Source organism: Hemicordylus capensis, chromosome 2 (genome assembly GCF_027244095.1).
Source record: "Hemicordylus capensis ecotype Gifberg chromosome 2, rHemCap1.1.pri, whole genome shotgun sequence".
NCBI classification, from domain to species: domain Eukaryota; kingdom Metazoa; phylum Chordata; class Lepidosauria; order Squamata; family Cordylidae; genus Hemicordylus; species Hemicordylus capensis.
The window spans coordinates 263,965,610-263,987,762 of NC_069658.1; the positions used below are offsets into that span (position 1 = coordinate 263,965,610).

Sequence of the window (22,153 nt, forward strand, 5' to 3'; positions counted from 1 at the left end):
AAACAAGAGGAAGTGCGACACATGAGAATAATGGAAAAAGAATGCAGCCTACGTCTGGCATTTGGGTGCCTAAGAGGTCAGCTTCTTTCTAAATGAACTGTTGATATGGCTGAAAGATCTGTTTATGCTTTCAAGGTAGGAAACAGCAGCTGATATCCTCAGACAGAGACAGTTTTCACTTCTCTCTCCTTTCCCCCAGAAGCACTCTTGAACACATGGAAATAAGTCTGAGGGCCGCTCAACCCTCAGAGACTTATTTATGGGTGTTAAAAGAGCACTTTCAAAGGAAGGAGAACTTGACAAAAATTGTCCCCCAACACCTGCACAGTGGATTACTAAATCTGGATTACTAAATACTGTGGAGGGGCTTTGCATGCAGTGCCTCTGTACAGTTAATGAGGATGTCAGTCTGTGTAAACACAGCTGGTTACAAGATATTTAATGGCAAAATGTTAACTGGGCAATCATCAGGCACCTTCTAAAGTGGCTATTCATTTATATTTAGCAAGGGGAAGAGTGACTGTCCCCACTTACAGTGGCTGCTGCTGGTGACTCTTTTGTGCTGCTTTTCTGACTGTGATCCCCTTTAGGACCAGAAATTTTTTTCTCTTTTTTGCTAAATATACCACTTTGATAACTTTGCTCTTGGAAAAACAATATAAATGATCGAACAAGTGGCAATAATATACACTTTAGAAGATCAAAAGTTGTATTTGTAAAAGAACAGAAGGAAATGATCACCACCATGCAGATCAAACAAAGTATTTGATGTGCACATCGTTTTATTACTAGGGGAAAATGTATAAAAACCAGAAACTACATTCCCCCTGTGTAGTAAGAGGAAAATAGGTGTGTGGACCTCTCATAGGTTTTATACGCCAATGTGATTTACATCTGAAAATTGTGCCAGTATTCTTACATGAATAATTAATCTAACACAGCAATAAATGTACCATAATAATCATTGTCAGTATTGTGTTTTCTTCTCGTGTTCAGGAACTGTCAATTCCAGGAGGGCGGGCACGTTGCAGACATCAAACAAATCCAATTCAGGCAGCCAGAAGAAAGGACGGATTTTCTCTTCCTTGAAAGAGGCAGAAAAAAAAGTATACAAAACACCCCCATTATCAGCATTTAAAAATGACACACTATTTCTTCTATAGTCTACATAAATGCCAATTGTCTCGGGGAGAGGGAGTTTTAAGCTGCCAGCTTTGGAAATCTTATCTTTTTCCAAGGCCCATATCCCCTCATCTGGTTGTAGTATAATTTTTTTTTTCCTGTTCACAGATTCTCTGGCCACCCCCACAGCCCAGGTCCCATCATTCACTTTAACCTCCCAATAATGTCTCCCTGAGGTGAATCCTTCACAGCCCAGCACACAAGAAGAACAACTAAAACGCTGAGGATAATCAGTTAAATGACAGTAATCCCTCGGTTTCAGACTTTTCTGATCAGCAGATATTTCAAGCCCAGGGTAAGCAGTGTCTGGATCGAGAGTCACATTTACTGCAGAGGAAAGAGAAATACAGTAAATTGATTCCAGTGTCACAATTCACAATTTTACAGTTTAGTTACACTAGACCCACCACTGGGTCTGCATTAGAATTCTTTGATTAAGATCATTTAAGTTAACTCAATGGACTTATAATGGAGCAAAAGAAATTCCCAAACCTAGTTGCCTTATAAGTTTTTCAGAAGAAAAAGAACCAAGAAAATAAAAGTGATCTGCAAGGACAACATATACAAGTCTAGGGAAATAATTTGTACTCGCTTGTAAATACACACAACACATGGCCGTACTTTAGTCTGGAGGTTACCAGAGCAGAGATCACCATGGCCAGGCTACCTCTATCTAATGGCTAGAGAAAGGGAATTCATGCCACAGAAACCTTTTGGACTTTCAGTGACAATGCTGGATATAAAAGTGTAGAATTGTGCTAGCCTTGTGATAGTAGTGATGCATAAAATACTTGGCTAACTCACAAGTTTATAATGATCTAGAGATAAGAAACAATATACTAATTTGTAATAGCTCATTTCTGTAACCTTACGGGGCCATGTGATTTTGACAAATTAAGAAACTTAGATAGTACTTGCAAACAGTATGTATGGAAGAATGCATGAGTGAGCAACATCAAGTTTGCCCCAGCCCCACTCTCTCTCGAACACAAACAACGTTGGGAAAGATGCCAAAGGCCTGAAGAATCGGTGAAAACGGGGGAGAACTGCCAAAGACATTGTAAAGGAGAAAGAACTGGGAATAGAACAAAAAGATAAGATGAGTACATCTTGTGATCACGGAAATGGAAGTGGACTGCAGATGTACCAGCCAGAGCGGAAACATCCCTTTATAAGTCAGGCAGGAAACCAGAAGATCCCTGAGAAGCATCACCACCCAGAGTGAGGCCTCCACGCTTCTTCCAACACCCCTGATCATCTTTTGGAGTGGGGCTGGTGAGTGTGTGTGTGTGTGTGTGTGTGTGTGTGTGTGTGAGTGTGAGAGAGAGAGAGAGAGAGAGAGAGAGAGAGAGAGAGAGAATTAGGAGCTAGCTTGCTGTTTGACTATAATAAACATGAATCATTGATTGACTAAAACCAGCTGGTGTCTGTGTCCGTTTTCCTGGGGCTGCCTTGTTGTTGGGCCATGCAGTGCTAGAGGACTTAGAGTAAATAAAAGGGTCCTACATATTTGGTGGATTCAATAAGCCATGGAAGGCAAGGGACAAGCATGTATGTGGTCAGCCAAACTCAACTGAACACCTTGTCCACATCCTCGGGCACCAATAATTCAAACTCTGACACTGCATCAACTGTAGAATCCAACTCATGGTGAATATGAACAACTTTACCCTCAAAGTGCTGTGCTTTGGCATCACAGTGTGCTGCCAAAGGTTGATTCTAACACATCTTGCCTGGGGCCAGATTTCAAGAGGCCCCGCACCACCTGGAGAAGCTCTGCTGGACAATATTGGACAATATTGAGAGGATGCAACGGTGGACAAAGAACCAGTTTCTACCATCCCATCATTGCCACAGATTAGGCTTGATAATGAGCTCTAACCTGTGTTCATTCAGACTCACCCCGAGTTTTCTTCCACTTATGTTCCAGCTGACTTCCAGCTTGCTTCATTGCTCTCAGCTCAGGTATATACCAAAGTGTTGCACAGGCAGCACCTATGTGGCAATTTGCAAGAACGTTGCCAGCTCCAACACTATGTGCGTGCTGCAGGGAGGCACATGCAGCACAAATGGAGCATGTTGTGGAGTACAATCTCTAGGCAGGGGAAGTGTGGCTTGCATGATGGGGACAGACCTCAGAGGGGCCTATAGGGGAGATGCCAGTCCAGAGAGCTAGGAGCAGAGCTCACAAAGGCTGACCACTGGTGTAGGGATAGGGCCCCTCCTGCAAGATGGCCCCAGGTTCACGCCCATGGGGAAGTTCCCTTGGCTGAAAAAGCACCCTGGTTTCCCCTTCCTCAGTTTTGCAGCCACTTTGAAAGCTGTGTTGTGTCCCCCCGCATGGATATCAGTGACCCCAGTGGTGTAGTCAGAGCTATGGCTTTTGCATTGCACTCAACCCTTGATATGTAGATCACTGCCACCGATCCCAAGACTCCACACATTCCAGCAATGCCCCTGTTACCTATTCCATTGTTTGCTTTACAATGTTAGCATTAGTGGTTGTGCTCCTGAAGCACACCAGTGGACACTGCTCCGTATTTTGTACACATCTCCTAGCTGAGCTCATGTGTTGCACACCTGTAATTGTCTGCAAGCTAATAAAAATATGCTGACTTTATGCCCCCACCCACCCCAAAATTCGGCAACCTTCCTGGTAGTCACAGCTGCCAAGGACAGCCATAGCTATACAAAGGAGTAGCCACTGTCCCAGATGCAAGCAGATGCTCAGGCAAAAAGGGGAGGGGTTTGGAATTAGCAGTGTTGCAATGGGGACTCAGCAGAATGGAGCCTGCAGACTCTTTCCCAGAATTTAGCTCCAATAGTTCACTGGGTAACTATCACCATGCAGAACACAAAACAAAGGCACTCCTAAGCCCAGTGATAGACATGTGCTTGCGAGTGGACATTCCGCATCCAGTTAGAGAAGGAACACTGATACCGCTAAAGATCAGACCTCCCCATCATTCTTGCCCAGCTTCTATGTCACAGCAGTAGGGTGAGAGAGGTCCCTCCCAGCTTCAAGCCCTCTCATGCCCCAGCCCCACCCCCTGCATTCTCTGGAGCAGCTGTGCCTCAGCTATGGAGATCTACACCAGGAATGGTAATGTCCCAGTTTTTCTGGTGTCCCTTGCTTTGGTTATCCCCACCTGGGACATCTGAGAAAGGACTGTGTGATTGTGCTGTCTGGCTGTCTGTCTAGCAGTGGATGCTATGATCCAGGAGATCCTGGTAAAGCAAGAATAGTAATCATGTATGTGCAGATTCACGATGTCTCAGCAGGCCTGCCAATCACTGATTGCCTCCGCTCCCAATCTCATCTTGCTGCCAACGCACATTCAAATGATTGTGTAAATCTGCCCCATGCTTCTGTTAATAGAGCCTAAGATTGCATCTGCACATGTGAACACTGGAGTTTTCAGTGTTTGACAGAGATATAACCTGAACAGGATATTTATGTTGTGCAGCTATTCTGTCCTGATATTTATTTTCTTAATCTTTGTTAAGATCCTATTCCAATATTATATACTTAATTTGTTTAAGTTCCCCAAATATACTTGCAGTTTACTCCAGCACTGAGCACCCTGATGATTTCAGTAGTTATTCATACAATTTATAAATATCTTATTTAATTTTGAACAGTACTATGTACGTAAAAGATAAGCCAGTACGATGTACAGTACGTGAATAAGTCACTGATTTTAAAATGATTTTCTCTCATTAGCAAGGGATCATATAAAAGCATAGTCATATACCTCCCTAAACACAAATATCTCCCAGTCTTTTCCTGGAGACTTACCCCATTCCACCTCCAATTTTTGTGGCAGATTTTCTGCAGAAAACAGAAGAGATAACACATCAGATCTCTTTGCAGGACTTTTTTTTTTTTAAACACACAGCATAACTTCATAACCCCTGCTAACTTGGCAAAGAGGCACCTTTTAATGTGGTGATTCTCTTTATTTAGCTGGCCCTATCCACCCCAGCACAGTACCTCCAGTGACTGTTGCTGGTGTCGATCTTATGTTTCTTTTTAGATTGTGAGCCCTTTGGGGACAGGGATCCATCTTATTTATGTATTATTTCTCTGTGTAAACTGCCCTGAGCCATTTTTGGAAGGGCGGTATAGAAATTGAATGAATGAATGAATGAATGAATATTTCTACAGGACACAAAGCACCAACTTATGAACATGCAACCACTTGCAATCATTTTGGTCAAAATAATGTGCGACCTGACGATCACAGTAAGTGCAGTTGACTGTATCAGGGATAACGCAGTTCACACATTAGGTTTATCTATATGAGTAAATGCACAATGGCAGACAGCACAAACTGCATGCATGTGACATAACTGAGTGAACCTGACTGAAAAAGAAATGGAAGAGGGTAAGAGGATATGGCGATATCCCTCTCACAGGAGTCAATTTCTCCTAGAAATAATTGTTTAAAAACCTGCACCATCAATAAACCCAGGAGTGAGAACAATATTTCCTTTGGGGATGTGCTCAGATTGTTTCGGCACCTCATGTGAGAAGTGCTGAAATGATTCGGGTTGCCACATCTGAAACATTTCGGTGGGGGGCGAGCAGTAGCTTTAAGGGGGAGGTACGCAGGTCCTTACCTGCTCCTCCACTAGGGATGTACACAGAACCGGCTGGCCGGTTCAAGTCCAGACTGGACTTGAACCTGACCGGGTCAGTTTGGTCCAGGACCCCCTCGAACCGCCCCCTCCCCCCAGTTCGGTCCGGTTGTGGTTCGCAAACCTTAAAAAAAATATTTTTTAACCTTTACTCCCTTCGGGGGAGTTCCTTGAGGCGGCCGGGGTGTGTGTGTCCGTGGAGGTTCCCCCCACCTGCTGGCCTCTGTTCTCACTGCCAGCGGCCCGTTTGGCCAGTTTTTCAGCCTCACAGAGGCCAATTGCACAGGGATGGCTGCGTCCAAAATGGCCGCTGCGCCAAAGTTCGAAGGCCCGAATGGGCCAAAAAAACAGCCAAACAGGCCGCTGGCGGTGAGAACGGAGGCTGGCAGGGGGAAGGGGAACCTCCACCCCCCCCCCGCTGCCTCAAGGAACTCCCCCTAAGGGAGTAAAGGTAAATAATAATAATTAATGGAAAAATAAGCCACCGCATGGTCAATATTTACACAATATAACTGGAAAATCAGACATCACCAAGACTTGGCAATGGCTTAAAAATGGCAACTTGAAGAAAGAAACAGAGGGTTTAATACTGGCTGCACAAGAACAAATTTGTTCTTAGTGCAAGAACAAATGCAATAAGAGCAAAAGTAGAAAAACCAACAACAAACAGCAAGTGCCACCTTTGTAAAGAAGCAGATGAAACTGTGGACCACCTAATCAGCTGTTGCAAAAAGATCGCACAGACTGACTACAAACAAAGGCATGACAAAGTAGCAGGGATGATACACTGGAACATCTGCAAAAAATACAAGCTACCTGTAGCCAAAAATTGGTGGGACCATAAAATTGAAAAGGTTGTAGAAAATGAAGATGCAAAAATATTATGCTACTTCCAACTACAAACAGACAAACATCTGCCACACAATACACCAGATAGAACTGTAGTCGAGAAGAAAGAAAAACAAGTTAAAATAATCGACATAGCAATACCAGGGGATAGCAGAATAGAAGAAAAAGAAATAGAAAAAATTACAAAATACAAAGATCTACAAATTGAAATTGAAAGGCTGTGGCAGAAAAAGACCCAAATAATCCCAGTGGTAATTGGCACCCTAGGTGCAATTCCAAAACAACTTGAAGAGCACCTCAACACCATAGGGGCCACAGAAATCACCATCAGCCAATTACAAAAAGCAGCTTTACTGGGAACAGCCTATATACTGCGACGATATCTATAACAGCAACAACATTGATAATAAAATTCAGCCATCCCAGGTCCTTGGGAAGGACTTGATGTCTGGATAAAACAAACCAGTCAATAACACCTGTCTGACTGTGTAAACAAAAATTAAAATAATAATAATAATTTTTTTAAAAAAGTTCGCGAACCCCCCGAACAGTCAGGGGGTGTTTGGTCCGGGGTCATACTGTCGAACCGAACTGGTTCAACGTCGAACCTGTCAAATGTCAAGCCGCTTTGCATATCCCTATCCTCCACTGCCCCACTGCTGTTCCGGCGCAGCTCTGTCTGTTGCAAAAGGCCATGTGTGGCTGTTCCCAGCAATCTGCACACAGTGACTTCCACACATGGCCGCCATGCAGCAGCAGCCATGTGTGTGACGCCATTGTGCGCAAACTGCTCGAAAGGGTGACACAGCCATGCACAGCCTTTTGGAACGGAGAGCGCCACACTGAAACAGCGATGGGGCAGCATCCAACTGTGTATCTCCTCCTCAAAGCTACTGATCCCTCCCCCACACCCCCACCTCACCCCACGGCTGCCCGAAACAATGCAGGCACATCCCTAATTTCCTCATCTCATTCATGCCCACAATATGAAGGTATAAAGACTAAAGAATATGCCTGAAATGGCCAATTTTCTAAAGACTTTACAGCAAAAACTGAATATGTAACAAGGCTTCTGTCATCAGCATCCAATATAATTTGCAGCTGACTTCTAGATTCATTAGCACTCAAGCAAGTCTAAACCTACTTGGCCATCATGTTTGTTTGCAATCATTTCCTTTGGGCAAATAGTTTGCAAGTTCTTTTCATCTCAGCCATTTTGCCAGTGCAATTCCTTTGACCACTGCTCAAGAGGCAAGATCTCTTCATACCCTGCATCCCCCTCCTCTCCCCCACAGGGCTCCCATTCCTTGTCTTCTTACCTCTACATACCATCTTGCATGATTTGCCTTGCCCTCTTCCAACAATACTCAGCTTAAGAAGATATGGCAAAATTAGTCATATTTGTCCACTTGGCCAATTTTATTGTTACACTGCAATTTCTTTTAAAGGGTTTGGTACAGAATTCTAGACCTCTAAAAGACTATCTCCTTCTGCAGATATAATTTCATTTTCCCCCCTGTCAGTATATTACCTGTGAATGCTTGCAGAGTCCCCTGCAGAATGATGCATCTTTTAGAGAGGGTATGAAGCTTTTTTTCTAACTCAGAACAAATATCCGGCTGCTGGAATTCCCATACTTTGTACCTAAGAAAACAATGGAATCATTCCGTTTCATGCAGTTATTCAAATCAAAGACTTGGGGGCAGGGGGTGGGGTGGGGAGGCAGGGCAATCAACATGCATCAAAAAATTTCAAAAGTGAAATACTTTGCATGAGGATAAAGCAAAGGATTTGACCTACCTGTTCAACATTTCCCCAACATCCTGTAGAGAAGAGAGAAAATTGCATATGCACATATCAAGTTCCACTGATGAAATGCCACTTTTGTTTTAGCTCCTATATGCAGAGCTGCTTTCATGGCCATGCACTTTTGATGAGGGCCATTCGGGAGCAAAGCTATGCAATTCTGTCTCTGACCTATATCGGTCGAGGATAGCCAGAACATGTCTGGGCCATTTAGATCACTCAGTGCTCTGAATTTTCAGTCTTTTACCTGCCCATAAATGTACACAAAAAGTCAATAATGCAAGAATTGTAACTCCCCACAAAGGTCAACCAGAACACCAGCCCAGAACAGAAACCTCTGCCAATTCTTCCATGTACAGTAAATCTGACACACTGTCATGACCAGAGGGAGTGTGGCATTTGTTCACATCCCTGCATTTCCATCTCTTGAAGTGGACAGGGCAGAAAGTGGCTGTCTATCTATTGATGGCCTCCTGATAACACTATGCAAGTAAGAAGAAGAAAAATAGCACGAGTATATTTTGCCAGCTGTCATTTTCAACATTACAACAAGGCTTTGAAGTTTCACCTTCAGAAATGCATTTGCTGGCTTTTGGCTCTTCTCTTCCATTTCATGGATGAATGTATTCATATAGGAAATCTCACAAGCAAGTTTGGTGACAAAACCATCCTCCTGCTTCCTAAGGTCTTCCAACTGGGCCAGCATGGTTCCCTTTAGTTGTTCCAGAAAGTTTTGTGCTTCTTCAAAAATGGACATAATCTTTTCCTTCTGTGTGTTTACCTTTTCCTTTAAATAACAAATATAACAGCAAATAAGGACCGAGTCAGATAAGACATGTTCCAATAAATGCAATAAGGAGCTTGTGCCAAGAGTGTGCCTGCAGTGATATCACCAGGTGACATCCTGATGCTCTCTCAGGGTGCCACTTAATGAGGTTGCTGTTCATCGGAATCACTCCCCTAAATGCATTCCCAATACCTGTTTAAACACAGGTTGCAGGTGGACCAAAAATAAGCCCCATGAGTTTCTGTACATTTCCCCCCAAAAGCCCAGCTATTGGCTGCATTTGACACATAATCAGCTATTTTTAACACTGATTCAGCTGATTATCTTGCCTTCCTTTACTCCATGTCTGAGATTGGTGACTGTGCTTCCCAGCCAGTGGTAGGGGGCACCTAAGACATCCAAATGCCCTGGACACTCTAACAATCCCAGATCACAAAGGTTGAAGGCTGGAAATCATGGGAGCTGCAGTCCAAAAACCTCATTGTCCAAGACTGCCTGGACAGATATTCCATCTGTCTAATAGAAGAGTCAGCTATATATAAGAATGTATCACACCTGGAACACTACCCACCAGAAACTTCTTGTATTTCATATCTTCCTCTGCATGAAAGTGGGAAGTCGCTTCTCTCTTTTTCCTCCAAGCCTGCAGCTGGATCTGCAGTTCTTCCTGAAAGAAACAAAAATACTCTGGCAAACCAAAATATCCTGCCTATGGGACCAGCTAATACACATCTCATTTCCTTGTGCAAAATCATAAGAACAGCCCTGTTGGATCAGGCCCAGTGTTCCCTCTAAGACAAGGATTCTCAACTTTGGGTCCCCAGATGTTATTGGACTTCAACTCTCATAATCCCCAGCCAAAGGCCGCTGGGGCTGATGGGAGTTGAAGTCCAATAACATCTGGGGACCCAAGGTTGAGAATCCCTGCTCTAAGAGGGATTCCCAGATGTTGTTGACTACAACTCCCAGAAACCCCAGCTGAAATGGCCTTTGGCTGGGGATTCTGGGAGTTGTAGTCAACAACATCTGGGAATTCCTCTTAGAGGGAACACTGATCAGGCCCAAGGCCTATCTAGTTCAGCATCCTGTTTCACACACTGGCCCACCAGGTACCACTGGGAAGCCTACAGACAAGAGCTGAGAGCATGCCCTCTCTCCTGCTGTTACTTCCCTGCAACTGGTATTCAGAGGCATCTTGTCTCCGAGGCTGGAGGTGGCCTATAGACCACAGACTAGTAGCCATTGATAGACCTCTCCTCCATGAATTTATCCAAACCCCTCTTAAAAGTCATCCAGGTTGTTGGCTGTGTTAATGAAACTGCTCTGGGGTGATTTGTGAACACCCCGAAATCTACCTTTGGGCTTGTGTGGGGAAAATTAGCTCAGAAAGAAACAGTTTCATGTTAGATTTTAATTTGTGCAAAGTGTGGACTCAGGAAATGACTGGACTGAGACAAGATTTAAGTTTCAATAATAAAAATAAGATATTTATTGTAGGGAGCAGTACAGAGGAGAAAAATGTGTGGTTAAAGCAATATCACTATCAAAAATACATATAACAGCAACAAGGAGTTTTAGCTTAGAGTCCGAATTGTGTAAGTTCCCAGGCGGGCAAGACAAAGAGGCTTTTTAGAGAAGGAGGGGGTTGGATTTAAGAAAGTGGAACAGAGATACTGTTTGGGCCCAATGAGGGGCAAAGGCTCATATCACCTGGTCTGGACGGAGGGCTCTGGGAACCACTGATGAACTTCATTCCTCAGGAACAGGTCAGGCCAAGGCAGGTGCAAGAAGGTTGGAGGGGTTAGTCGGTAAGGGTGAATCCAGGAGGGTGCTTCCTCCGTGAAGCCAACTTCCGATGCTAGCTAGGAAGACTGAGAAGATCAGGCTGGGCAAGAAAGCCGATATGGAGAGTGGCACGAAGTACTGAACACAGCCTTGCATGGTGGCCTGTGGACAGTAAATCGCCCAAAAAGCTGATGGTAACTCCAAGGTAGATGGTGCATAGAGAACACGAAGCTCACAAGGAGCACACTGGATCATGTAACTGGGAATTCTTATACCCAAAGACATATGCTCAGGGCACATTCCAAGTTGCCTTTTTTGTTGGTCAGGTGTGTTGGTGGGACCAGCAAGGATCCCATTGTTGCTGATCTTTCTTCCTGAGTGTAACAATGTGGGAATTGCCGAGGTATGCCAAGGCTTTTGTCATGAAAACAGAGTGCATAGACGTGAGAAGGGAAATCTGCATAGACTGAAAGGTCCAGTAACCCAATCAGTATTTTTAATGGGTGTATCTCTTAGCTTCCTATCGTTTGCTCAACCCCTCAACCTCATGAAGGGGGGAGATTTACCTCCACCTTATCTGTGTTCATCCTGTTAAGCTAATTGGCACATTAGCTGCCTGCTATCATTTTTGTGAAAGGAGAAGAGGGGAGGTGGTTCACTTGGAGGGCAGAGTGGCCTTGATAGAGTTAACCTGCTTTTAGTTAACTTCTGGGGTCTACTTAGGATATCCCAGCATTAGGAAGGGCGTGCATCTGCTCCCATTTACAATTTGCTTATTAGGAGCCAAATCTAGGGCACCTGGCCCGCTATCAATAAGTGACCTGTCCCCATGTGCTATAAATGGAGAGCTCACTATACTGTGAGGCTCCTGAGCATATACAGAATGAGATCTCCAGGCCTGGAGGCTCAAACACAAATGAGGGGGCTCTTGGAAGCCAACAGAAAAGTCTTGCTGGCAACAGCTGTCACCACATCTTGTGGCAGAGAACTCTACAAGTTGATTATGCGTTGGGTGAAAAAGTACTTCCTTTTGTTTGTTGGTCCTAAATTTCTTGGCAATAGTTTCATGGGATGACCCCTGGTTCTAGTGTTATGCGAGAGGGAGACAAATTTCTCTCTATCAACTTTCTCCACACCATGCATGATTTTATAGACCTCTATCATGTCTCTCCACAGTTGTCTTTTTTCTAAACTAAAAAGCCCCGGGTGTTGTAGTCTTGCCTCATAAGGAAGGTGCTCTAGGCCCCTGATCATCTTGGTTGCCCTCTTCTGCACCTTTTCCAGTTCTACAATGTCTTTCTTTAGATGTAGTGACCAGAATTGTATGCAGTACTCCAAGTGTGGTCGCACCACAGTATTTAAGGGAATTATAATATCAGCATTTTTATTTTCAATCCCCTTCCCAATGATTCCTAACAATGGAATTAGCCTTTTTCACAGGTGCTGCGCACTGAGTAGACATTTTAAATGAGCTGTCCACCACAGCCTCAAGATCCTTTTCCTGGTCACTCACCAATTTCCCTCACTTCCCTCCATTTAGAAAACTGTCAATTTATACCTACCCTCTGTTTCCTGTCATTCAACCAGTTACAAATCCACACACGAACCTATCCCCTTATACCATGACTGCTAAGTTTTCTCAAGAGTCTTTGATGAGGAACTTTGTGGAAAGCTTTTTGGAAGTCCAGTTATAATATAAGAACAGCCCTGCTGGATCAGGCCCGAGGCCTATCTAGTCCAACATCCTGTTTCACACAGTGGCCCACCAGATGCTTCTGAGGAGCCCACAGGCAACAGGTATGTGCATACCCTCCCTCCTGCTATTGGTCCCCTGCAACTGATATTGAGAGGCATCACGCCTTTGAGGCTAGAGGTGGCCCACAGCCACCAGACTAGTAGCCATTGATAGACCTGTCCTCCATGAATTTGTCTAAGCCCCTTTTAAAGCCATCTATGCTGGTGGCCATCATCACATCCCATGGCAAAGAATTCCATAGATTAATTATGCGCTGTGTGAAGAAGTACGTCCTCTTATCGGTCCTAAATTCCCCAACCTTCAGTTTAATGGGGTGACTCCTGGTTCTAGTGTTGTGAGAGAGGGAGAAAAATTTCTCTCTATCCACCCTTTCCAATCCATGCATAATTTTATACACCTAGATATGTCTCCCCTTAGTCGCCTCTTTTCCAAGGTAAAGAGCCCCAAATGCTGTAGCCTTGCCTCATAAAGGAGCTGCTTCAGGCCCCTGATCATCTTGGTGGCCTCCTTCTGCACTTTTTCCAGTTCTACAATATCCTTCTTAAGATAAAGTGACCAAAGCTGGACATAGTAATTTCAGATGTGGCGGCACCATAGATTTGTATAAGGGCATTATAATATTAGCATTTATATTTTATTTTCAGTCCCCTTCCTAATGATTCCTAGCATGGAATTAGTCTTTTTCACAGCTGCCGTGCATTGAGTCGACACTCTCAATGAGCTGTCCAGCATGACCCCAAGATCTCTCTCCTGATCACTCACCGACAACTCATATCCCATCAGTGTATATGTGAAGTTGGGTTTTTTTGCCCCAATATACATCACTTTACACTTGCTTATATTGAGCCGCATTTGCCATTTTGTCACCCATTTCCCCAGTTTGGAGAGATCTCTTTGCAGCTCCTCACAATCTGTTGTGGATTTCACTACTCTAAATAGTTTAGTGTCATCTGCCAATCTGGCCATTTCGCTGCTTACCCCAACTTCTAGATAATTTATGAACAAGTAAAAAAGCAATAGTCCCAGTACCGATCCCTGGGGAACCCCACTTTTTACTTCCCTCCATTGTGAAAACTCAGACTGAGTGTTTCCAGAACCTGAGGGGTATACTCATGAGTCAAATGGGCCGTAACCCAAAATTTGGCTTTAAAAAAGCCAGATCTGGCAACAGAGCCCTACCTTCTGTTTCCTGTCCTTCAAGCAGTTACCAATCCACACATGAACCTGTCTCCTTATCCCAGGATTGCTAAGTTTACTCAAGAGCTTTTGGTGGGGAACTTTATCGAAAGCTTTTTGGAAGTCCAAGTATACTATGTCAAACAGATCCACTTTATCCACATGCTTGCTGACACTCTCAAAGAACTCCAAAAGGTTAGTGAGGCAAGACTTTTCCTTGCAGAAGCCATGCTGGTTCTCCTTCAGCAAGGCCTTTTCTTCTATATATATACTACGTCAACTGGATAACCTTTATCCACACACCTGCTGACACTCTCAAAGAACTCCAAAAGGCAAGATTTACCTTTGCAGAAACCATGCCGGTTCTCCCTCAGCAGGGAGGCCTGTTCTTCTGTACACTTTACAATTTTATCTTTGAGAATGTTTTCCATCAATTTGCCTGCAACAGACATTAAGCTAACTGCCCTGTAATTTCCCAGATCGCCCCTGGATCCCTTTTTGAAAATCAGTGTTACATTGGCTACTTTCCAGTCCTCTGGTACAGAGCCTGATTGTACGGATAAGTTATATATTTTTGAAAGGAGGTCGACAAGTTCACATTTGAGTTCTTTAAGGACTCTGGGGTGGATGCCGTCTAGTCCTGGCAATTTGTTAATTTTAATTTTTTTTCCCCAGGAGGTTTGGAACATCATCTCTTGACACCTCTGTCTGACTCAGTTCTTTAGCCTCTGTCCCCGAGAAGCCTGGTTCAGACACAAGTATGCACTCAGTATCCTCTGCTGTGAAGACAGATGCAAAGAACTTGTTTAGCTTCTCTGCAGTCTCTATATCCTCATTAATAATCCTTTTCACTCCCTTATCATCTAATGGTCCAACCATCTCCCTGACAGGTTTCCTGCTTCTGATGTATTTGAAGACATTTTTGTTGATGCTTTTAGCTAAATGTTCCTCAAACTCTCTTTTTGCCTCCCTTATTGTCGCTTTTGAACTTTGGTGCTGGAGAAAACTTTTGAGGATACCATGGACAGCCAGGAAAACAAACAAATGGATCATAGAATACATCAATCCAGAACTTTCACTCAAGGCACAGACTCAAATTATCAAACTTCAGACACATTATGTGAAGATCCAGCTCCCTTGAGAAGTCCATAATGCTGGGAAATGTTGAAGGAAAGAGAAGAGGACAACCAGCAGCAAGGTGGATGGACAGCAATGAACACACCACTGAGAGACCTTAAAGGCCAAGTGGAAGACAGATCATCCTGGAGAGAATCCATCTATGTGGTCGCTAAGAGTCGACACCAACTTGACAGCACTTAATAATCAATCAATTGTCACCTTGCATTTCTTTTGTTAGAGATTGTGTTACTTTCTGTTCTCTTCATTCGAGCAGGCCTTGGCCTTCCATTTGCTGAAGGAAGTCTTCTTCCCCCTTATTGTTTCCTTGACTTTACCTGTTAGCCATTATGGCATCCTTCTGGACTTGGTGGTACCTTTCCTTCTTTTTGGTATACATTCTAACCGGACTTCTATTACTGTGGTTTTAAGTAAACTCTATGCAGTGAAGTAACTCTCCTGATTTTCCCTTTCAGTTTTCTTGTCACCAAACTCCAAGTTTCCTCTTCTGAAATTCAGAGTTAGACTTCCTTGGTGATTCTCTCTCCACGTGTATGCTGAATTTGATCACACTATGATCACTGTTCCCTAAAGGTTCCATGACACTGACATCTCACATCAGGTCCTGGGTGCCACTCAGGGTTAAATCCAAGGTTACCTTCTCTCTGGCTGGTTCCATGACTAACTGATCTAGGACCCAGTCATTCAGTGTATCTAGAAATTTGGCCTCTCTGTCATTACTTGCCTGTGAATTTACCCAGTCTATGTGTGGGTAATTGACGTCACCCATTATTAGCACTCTTGTCTCTCCTTGATGCCTCCCTGATTTCCTTCTGCAACTCATAAGTGAACAAACTTTCAACAATCAAGTCAATTTCCATACAGTGAGGGAAATAAGTATTTGATCCCCTGCTGATTTTGTCCGTTTGCCCTCTGACACAGAAATGACCAGGCTATAATTGGAATGGTAGGTTTACTGTAGCTGTGAGAGACAGAATAACAACAAACCAACCCTCAAAAGCCCAGTGCCCAAAAATCAGCGATGGATTTGCATTGCAGTGAGGGAAATAAGTATTCGATCCCCTATCAACCAGCAAGATTTCAGGCTCCCAGGTGTCTTTTCACTATATGCAGGTAACGAGCTGAGATGAGGAACACCCTCTGTAAGGGAGTGCTCCTAATCCCAGCTTGTTACAGTACCTGTATAAAAGACACCTGTCCATAGATGCAAGCAATCACTCAGCTTCCAAACTCACCACCATGCCCAAGACCAAAGAGCTGTCGAAGGATGTCAGGGACAAGGTTGTAGACCTGCACAAGGCTGGACTGGGCTACAAGACTATCGCCAAGCAGCTTGGTGAGAAGGTGACTACAGTTGGCACGATAACTCGCAAATGGAAGAAACACAAAATAACTGTCAATCTCCCTCGGTCTGGGGCTCCATGCAAGATCTCACCTCGTGGAGTTGCAATGATCATGAGAACGGTGACAAAGCAGCCCAGAACTACACGGGGGGAACTTGTCAATGATCTCAGGGCAGCTGGAACCATAGTCACCAAGAAAACAATTGGTAACACACTACGCCGTGAAGGACTGAAATCTTGCAGTGCCCACAAGGTCCCCCTGCTCAAGGCAGCACATGTACAGGCCCGTCTGCAGTTTGCCAATGCACATCTGAATGATCCAGAGGAGAACTGGGTGAAAGTGTTGTGGTCAGATGAGACCAAAATCGAGTTCTTTGGCATCAACTCAACTCGCCGTGTGTGGAGGAGGAGGAATGCTGCCTATGAGCCCAAGAACACCATCCCCACCGTCAAACATGGAGGTGGACACATTATGCTTTGGGGGTGTTTTTCTGCTAAGGGGACAGGACACCTTCACCGCATCGAAGGGACGATGGACAGGACCATGTACCGTCAGATCTTGGGTGAGCACCTCCTTCCCTCAGCCAGGGCATTGAGAATGGGTCGTGGATGGGTATTCCAGCATGACAATGACCCAAAACACACAGCCAAGGCAACAAAGGAGTGGCTCAAGAAGAAGCACATGAAGGTCCTGGAGTGGCCCAGCCAGTCTCCAGACCTTAATCGCATAGAAAATCTGTGGAGGGAGCTGAAGGTTCGGGTTGCCAAACATCAGCCTCGAAACCTTTCTGACTTGGAGATGATCTGCAAAGAGGAGTGGGACAACATCCCTCCTGGGTTGTGTGCAAACCTGGTGGCCAACTACAAGAAATGTCTGACCTCTGTGATTGCCAACAAGGGTTTTGCCACCAAGTACTAAGACATCTTTTGTGAAGGGATCGAATACTTATTTCCCTCACTACAATGCAAATCCATTGCTGACTTTGGGGCACTGGGCTTTTGAGGGTTTGTTTGTTGTTATTCTGTCTCTCACAGCTACAATAAACCTACCATTCCAATTATAGCCTGGTCATTTCTGTGTCAGAGGGCAAACGGACAAAATCAGCAGGGGATCAAATACTTATTTCCCTCACTGTATTCTTTTACAAAGAAACTTTATGGGTCTTACAGTCAGACTGAATGTCCTTGCAAACAATTTCAACATTGCCCTTTGGGTGCTGCTGGCAGATCTATGGGTGCCATATCAGACTTCAGTTGTTGGATTCATATCTCATAATCACTACAGCATCCGCATCATCAAGTACTTCTGCTCAAACAAGTAGAGTTCAAAATATAGTTGTTCAAAGAACTGGTCAAACAGAATATCTGAAATCCTGCTTTACAATCTTTATTGGCTATCCTCACTGTTTCTGAAGGAGATCTGATAATAAATAGGTCACTATTATTACCACTTTACTGATTGGACAAACTGAGGCTGCATAATGAGCCTATGGCTGAGGTAGCTCTTTATTAACCACACTTGTGGGGAACTCTGATACAGTGGCTGACATCCAGACTAAATTACTCAACAGAACTGCTCAAGGTTTATTCTAAGGACTATTTAATTGCAGTATGAGTAATTTAGTCTGAGTGTCTGTAGCAAGAGGCCTAATTTTTGAATTCATGATAATGGTGGGATATAAACCTAGATTCAAACTCCATATCTACCCGATTATCCTTGGGGGAATGAAATGGATCCCAAGAAGATTGAGGTTTTGATACAAGGATGCCTTTGTCATGAAATGGAAAGTACATCTGCTTGTGCATGGGAGTGGCTGTTTCCTGTGCATGGCAGGAAACCTGCCTGGTTTTATACCCACCTCAAAGTCACTTCAGAAGGTCCCAAAACCTTCTGAAGGAGCTTCATTCATTCGAATTCTATACCGCCCTTCCAAAAATGGCTCCGGGTGGTTTACACAGAGAAGTACAATAATAAATAAGATGGCTCCCTGTCCCCAAAGGGCTCACATTCTAAAAAGAAACATAAGACAGACACCAGCAACAGTCACTGGAGGTACTGTGCTGGGGTGGATAGAGCCAGTTACTCTCCCCCTGCTAAATAAAGAGAATCACCACGTTAAAAGGTGTCTCTTTGCCAAGTTAGCTTCTCAGCTAACATGGGGAAAGTGCAACTGGCGGGGCGGGCGAGTATGGCTATGTAACCATATATTTATGGCTTTGAAGATGCCCTACCTTAAGGTCCTGGGCAGCTTCCTCAGCAGTTACCACAACATGCGAGGCGTGGTCCTTAGATTCAGTAGTACAAGCTGAGCACAGCAGTTTCTGCTCATCTTTGCAGAAAAGGCTCAGGGGCTGCTGCGGGTGCATCTCGCACTCGCTCTCCCCCGCCGCGGCCTTCTCCAGCTTCATGCGTTTGGCGATTTCTGCCACGTTCTCCAGCTCCTTGTTGGGCCGGAACTTTCTCTTCAGGGCTCTTTCTCCACACTGGGGGCAGGAGAAGTCCGCGTCCTCCCGCTCCCCCCACTGCTGAGCTATACACGCCCGGCAGAAACTGTGCCCGCAGTCGATGGACACCGGCTCCGTGAAAAGCGCGTGGCAGAGGAAGCAGCAGAGCCCCTCTGCAAGAGCCTTCCCAGAGCTGGCCGCGGCGGCAGCAGCCATGGCTGTCTCCACCCGACTGTGTGTCGGTAAGTTTCGTTTTCCCTTCGCTCAGAAGCATTCTTACGGCACGGCCAGGGAGTGGGTGTTTCCGAAACGGCCGGCTTTTGAGTTCCGGAAAAATAAGGAAAAAACTAGAGTGACAATCCAACTGACTGTCTGGATAGGGAAAGGAGGATAGGTTTACACTGGGGAAACCAGGCGAAAGTGAGATTTGAGCTGTCCTGCAAGAGTCTTCCCAGCGCTAGCCGCGGCGGCAGCAGCCGGTATGCCTGTCTCCACCCAACTGTGCCGGTAAGTTTCGTTTTCCTTCGCTCAGAAACTAAGTGGATGTTTCCAAAGCTGCCAGTCTGCAATTCTCAGAGAAATAAGAACGGCTAGAGTGACAATCTCCTTATCTGGATAGGGAATTTCTAGGTTTACACTGCAGAAACCTTTGGCGGGGGCGGTGTGGGGAAAAGGAGAGGGAGAAATAAAAGTCGCTAGAGTCGACACCGACTTGAAGGCACTTAATCAATCAATCAGTGTAGAAAGTCAGAAAGCTGTGATTCAGCACCAACCAGTATGCCTCCAGAAATAAACAGTACCAGCAAAAAAATAGGAGCAAATGTGCTTTCTAATTTAGGTCATATCTGGAAATAAAACAATATTTGAGTTTTCAATTAAGTTCTTCAAAAAATTACGAATACCCCACAAATGCCAGTCTGTTATCCCCATATTGCAAGTAAGGGATACTACTGGGCAGGGGTGTAGCAAGGTTGGAGTGGGCCCAGAGACAAGATTTTAAAATCCCCCCCACTCACTGAAACTCAGCTCCTGAACTAAAGAAATCTTAAATTTATTTATTTATCAAATTTGTACACCACCCCAAACTTTCGTCTCTGGGCGGATAACAATAGCATAAAACCAGTTTTAAACATATACAAAAAATTAAAAACAATTTAACAATTTAAAAATAAACCAGAGATTAAAACCCCAAAATTTTAGGATGCTGAGAAAGCTTGGGCAAAAAGATGGGTTTTAAGGTGTTTTTTGAAAATTGCCAGAGATGGGGAGGATCGTATCTCAGCAGGGAGCACATTCCACAATCTCGGGGCAGCAACTGAGAAAGCCCATCTCTGTGTAGCCACCAAACGAGTTGACGGTAACTGGAGACGGACCTCCTCAGATGACCTCAATGGGCGGTGAGGTTCGAGGTTCGTAGCGAAGAAGAAGACGCTCTCTTAAATACCCAGGGCCTAAGCCGTTTAGGGCTTTGTAAGTTATAACTAGCACTTTGTATTTTGTCCGGAAACCTATTGGCAGCCAGTGTAGCTCCATCAGTAAAGGAGTAACGTGGTCTCTCCGAGATGACCCAGAGACCAACTTGGCTGCCGCATTCTGAACCAACTGAAGTTTCCGGACTATGTACAAAGGCAGCCCCACTTAGAGTGCATTACAGAATAAATGAGGCTGAATAGTGGTAACAAAAAGCATAGTAAATTTTTTATATTTTATTTATTATTATTATTATTATTATTATTTTATTTTATTTTACATTTCTATCCCGCTCTTCCTCCAAGGAGCCCAGAGCGGTGTACTACATACTTAAGTTTCTCCTCACAACAACCCTGTGAAGTAGGTTAGGCTGAGAGAGAAGTGACTGGCCCAGAGTCACCCAGCAAACTCATGGCTGAATGGGGATTTGAACTCAGGTCTTCCCGGTCCTAGTCCAGCACTCTAACCACTGGATGAATACAACTGAAGGAAGCCCAGGCACGTGCATGGCTGGGGGAGTCAATCATGTGACTTGCCTCTGGGGGGCCCCCCGAAGGCAGTGGGCCGCCCAGACAACTGTCTCCCCTTGCCCTATTATAGTTACGCCCCTCCTACTGGGAAAGGGTGGCTTACAACAGGCCCCCCCACCCCACCATATAATTCACAGTTAGAGGTGAGGCTGAATTTGGTTTGCGGTTTCGGCCAAACATCTTCCATTTAAAAAGTCACTCCAAGTTCAGCAGTCTCATTAAATTGCCCACCCAGGTCCCTTCTCAGCATATCTCCACAGCTTCATTAAAACCTTGTGCTCTAAGACTTGCATCATGCCATGTTACATTTCTGAGTGTTTAAAAACAAAAACAATCTCTGACTGCAACCGATTTTTCACAAGAAATAGGACCTGCGTTAGAAAGAGCATAAGCCCCTATCTTTACTGCCAGCTTTTGTTTCTGAGTATACAGCTTGGTTGCCCAACCACACTACTGTCCTAAAATCCTGAATTTCCCAGGACTTCATAAAAGCCGAAACTGAACAGAATGGGCCGGAACACCCCCCCTAAAAATCAAACCGGATCCCAAAACCAGTGGGATGTGTTAGAGACAATGAGAAACAATATTTTAGCACTGAAATATTTCCAATATTACACTTTTGTTAACCCCTTCAAGGTTAAAAATGGAACGGAAGAGCACAACAGCCTGCAACAGGCCAAGCTATTGCACTTTTAACCCCTCCACCGTCAGAATGGTATGAAAAAGCCTGGAACATCCCTCTAACCGTTGAACTGCATCTCCAAAACAGTGGTGTGCGCTGCACATACTGAGCAACAATATTGTAGCACTGAAATACTTCCAATATTACACTTTCATTAATCCCTACAGAGCCAAAAATTGACTGGAATGGAGCAATGGCATGAAATAGGCTGGAAGGTAGAGCCCCCAAACGACAGGATTCCATCCCCAAAACAGTGGAATGGACTGCAGAAACTAGAGAAAAATATTGTAGCACTGAAATTTTCCCCACATTACACTTCTATGAACACCTTCAGTACCCAACAGTAGTGGCTGCTGGGCATTGGAGCAGGGCGGGGGCTGGGGCAGGGGAGAACCTGGTCAAGGAGGCAGAAGCCCACCCCCCTCCCTACGCCAAGAGATAGGCAGAGGGAATATGACTCTGCTGATTCGCCTGGACCTCTCAGTGGCTTTCCATACCATCATGCTATCGACTGTGGGATCCTTCTGTGTCATCTCTCTGGGTTTGGACTTGGGGGCAAGGTTA

General features: G+C 44.6%; 1 protein-coding gene across 7 annotated transcripts; it reads right to left on the minus strand.

Moving 5' to 3' along the window:
• Positions 1-752: 752 nt before the first annotated feature.
• On the minus strand, positions 753-19,421 carry LOC128344438 (zinc finger protein RFP-like). 7 transcript variants are annotated; one of them, XR_008315851.1, is made up of 8 exons: positions 18,695-19,421; positions 9,837-9,932; positions 9,047-9,265; positions 8,473-8,495; positions 8,204-8,316; positions 4,982-5,014; positions 4,332-4,410; positions 978-1,084 (listed from the first exon to the last, which is right to left on the minus strand). XR_008315851.1 is itself a non-coding variant. In XM_053294532.1 (8 exons), exons 1-6 carry the CDS (start codon positions 19,121-19,123, stop codon positions 7,994-7,996), a joined length of 930 nt encoding a protein of 309 aa, XP_053150507.1. In that variant the 5' UTR covers positions 19,124-19,421; the 3' UTR covers positions 1,440-1,509; positions 4,982-5,014; positions 7,992-7,993. The 7 variants fall into 7 exon arrangements, 3 of the variants coding, with proteins under 3 accessions (XP_053150506.1, XP_053150505.1, XP_053150507.1); XM_053294532.1 differs by lacking the exons at positions 978-1,084; positions 4,332-4,410 and adding exons at positions 1,440-1,509; positions 7,992-8,043; XM_053294531.1 differs by lacking the exon at positions 4,332-4,410 and having other exon boundaries at positions 753-1,084.
• Between the last annotated feature and the right edge of the window lie 2,732 nt (positions 19,422-22,153).

Coding starts and splice junctions, on each gene's coding strand:
- LOC128344438 (XM_053294530.1), bottom strand. CDS start 19,123: ATGGCTGCTGCCGCCGCGGCCAGCTCTGGGAAGGCTCTTGCAGAGGGG. Junction 9,933..18,694: donor AAGCTGCCCAGGACCTTAAG/GTAGGGCATCTT, acceptor TGTTTCTTTCAG/GAAGAACTGCAGATCCAGCT. Junction 5,015..8,203: donor GACTCTGCAAGCATTCACAG/GTAATATACTGA, acceptor TGTTTTCTGCAG/AAAATCTGCCACAAAAATTG.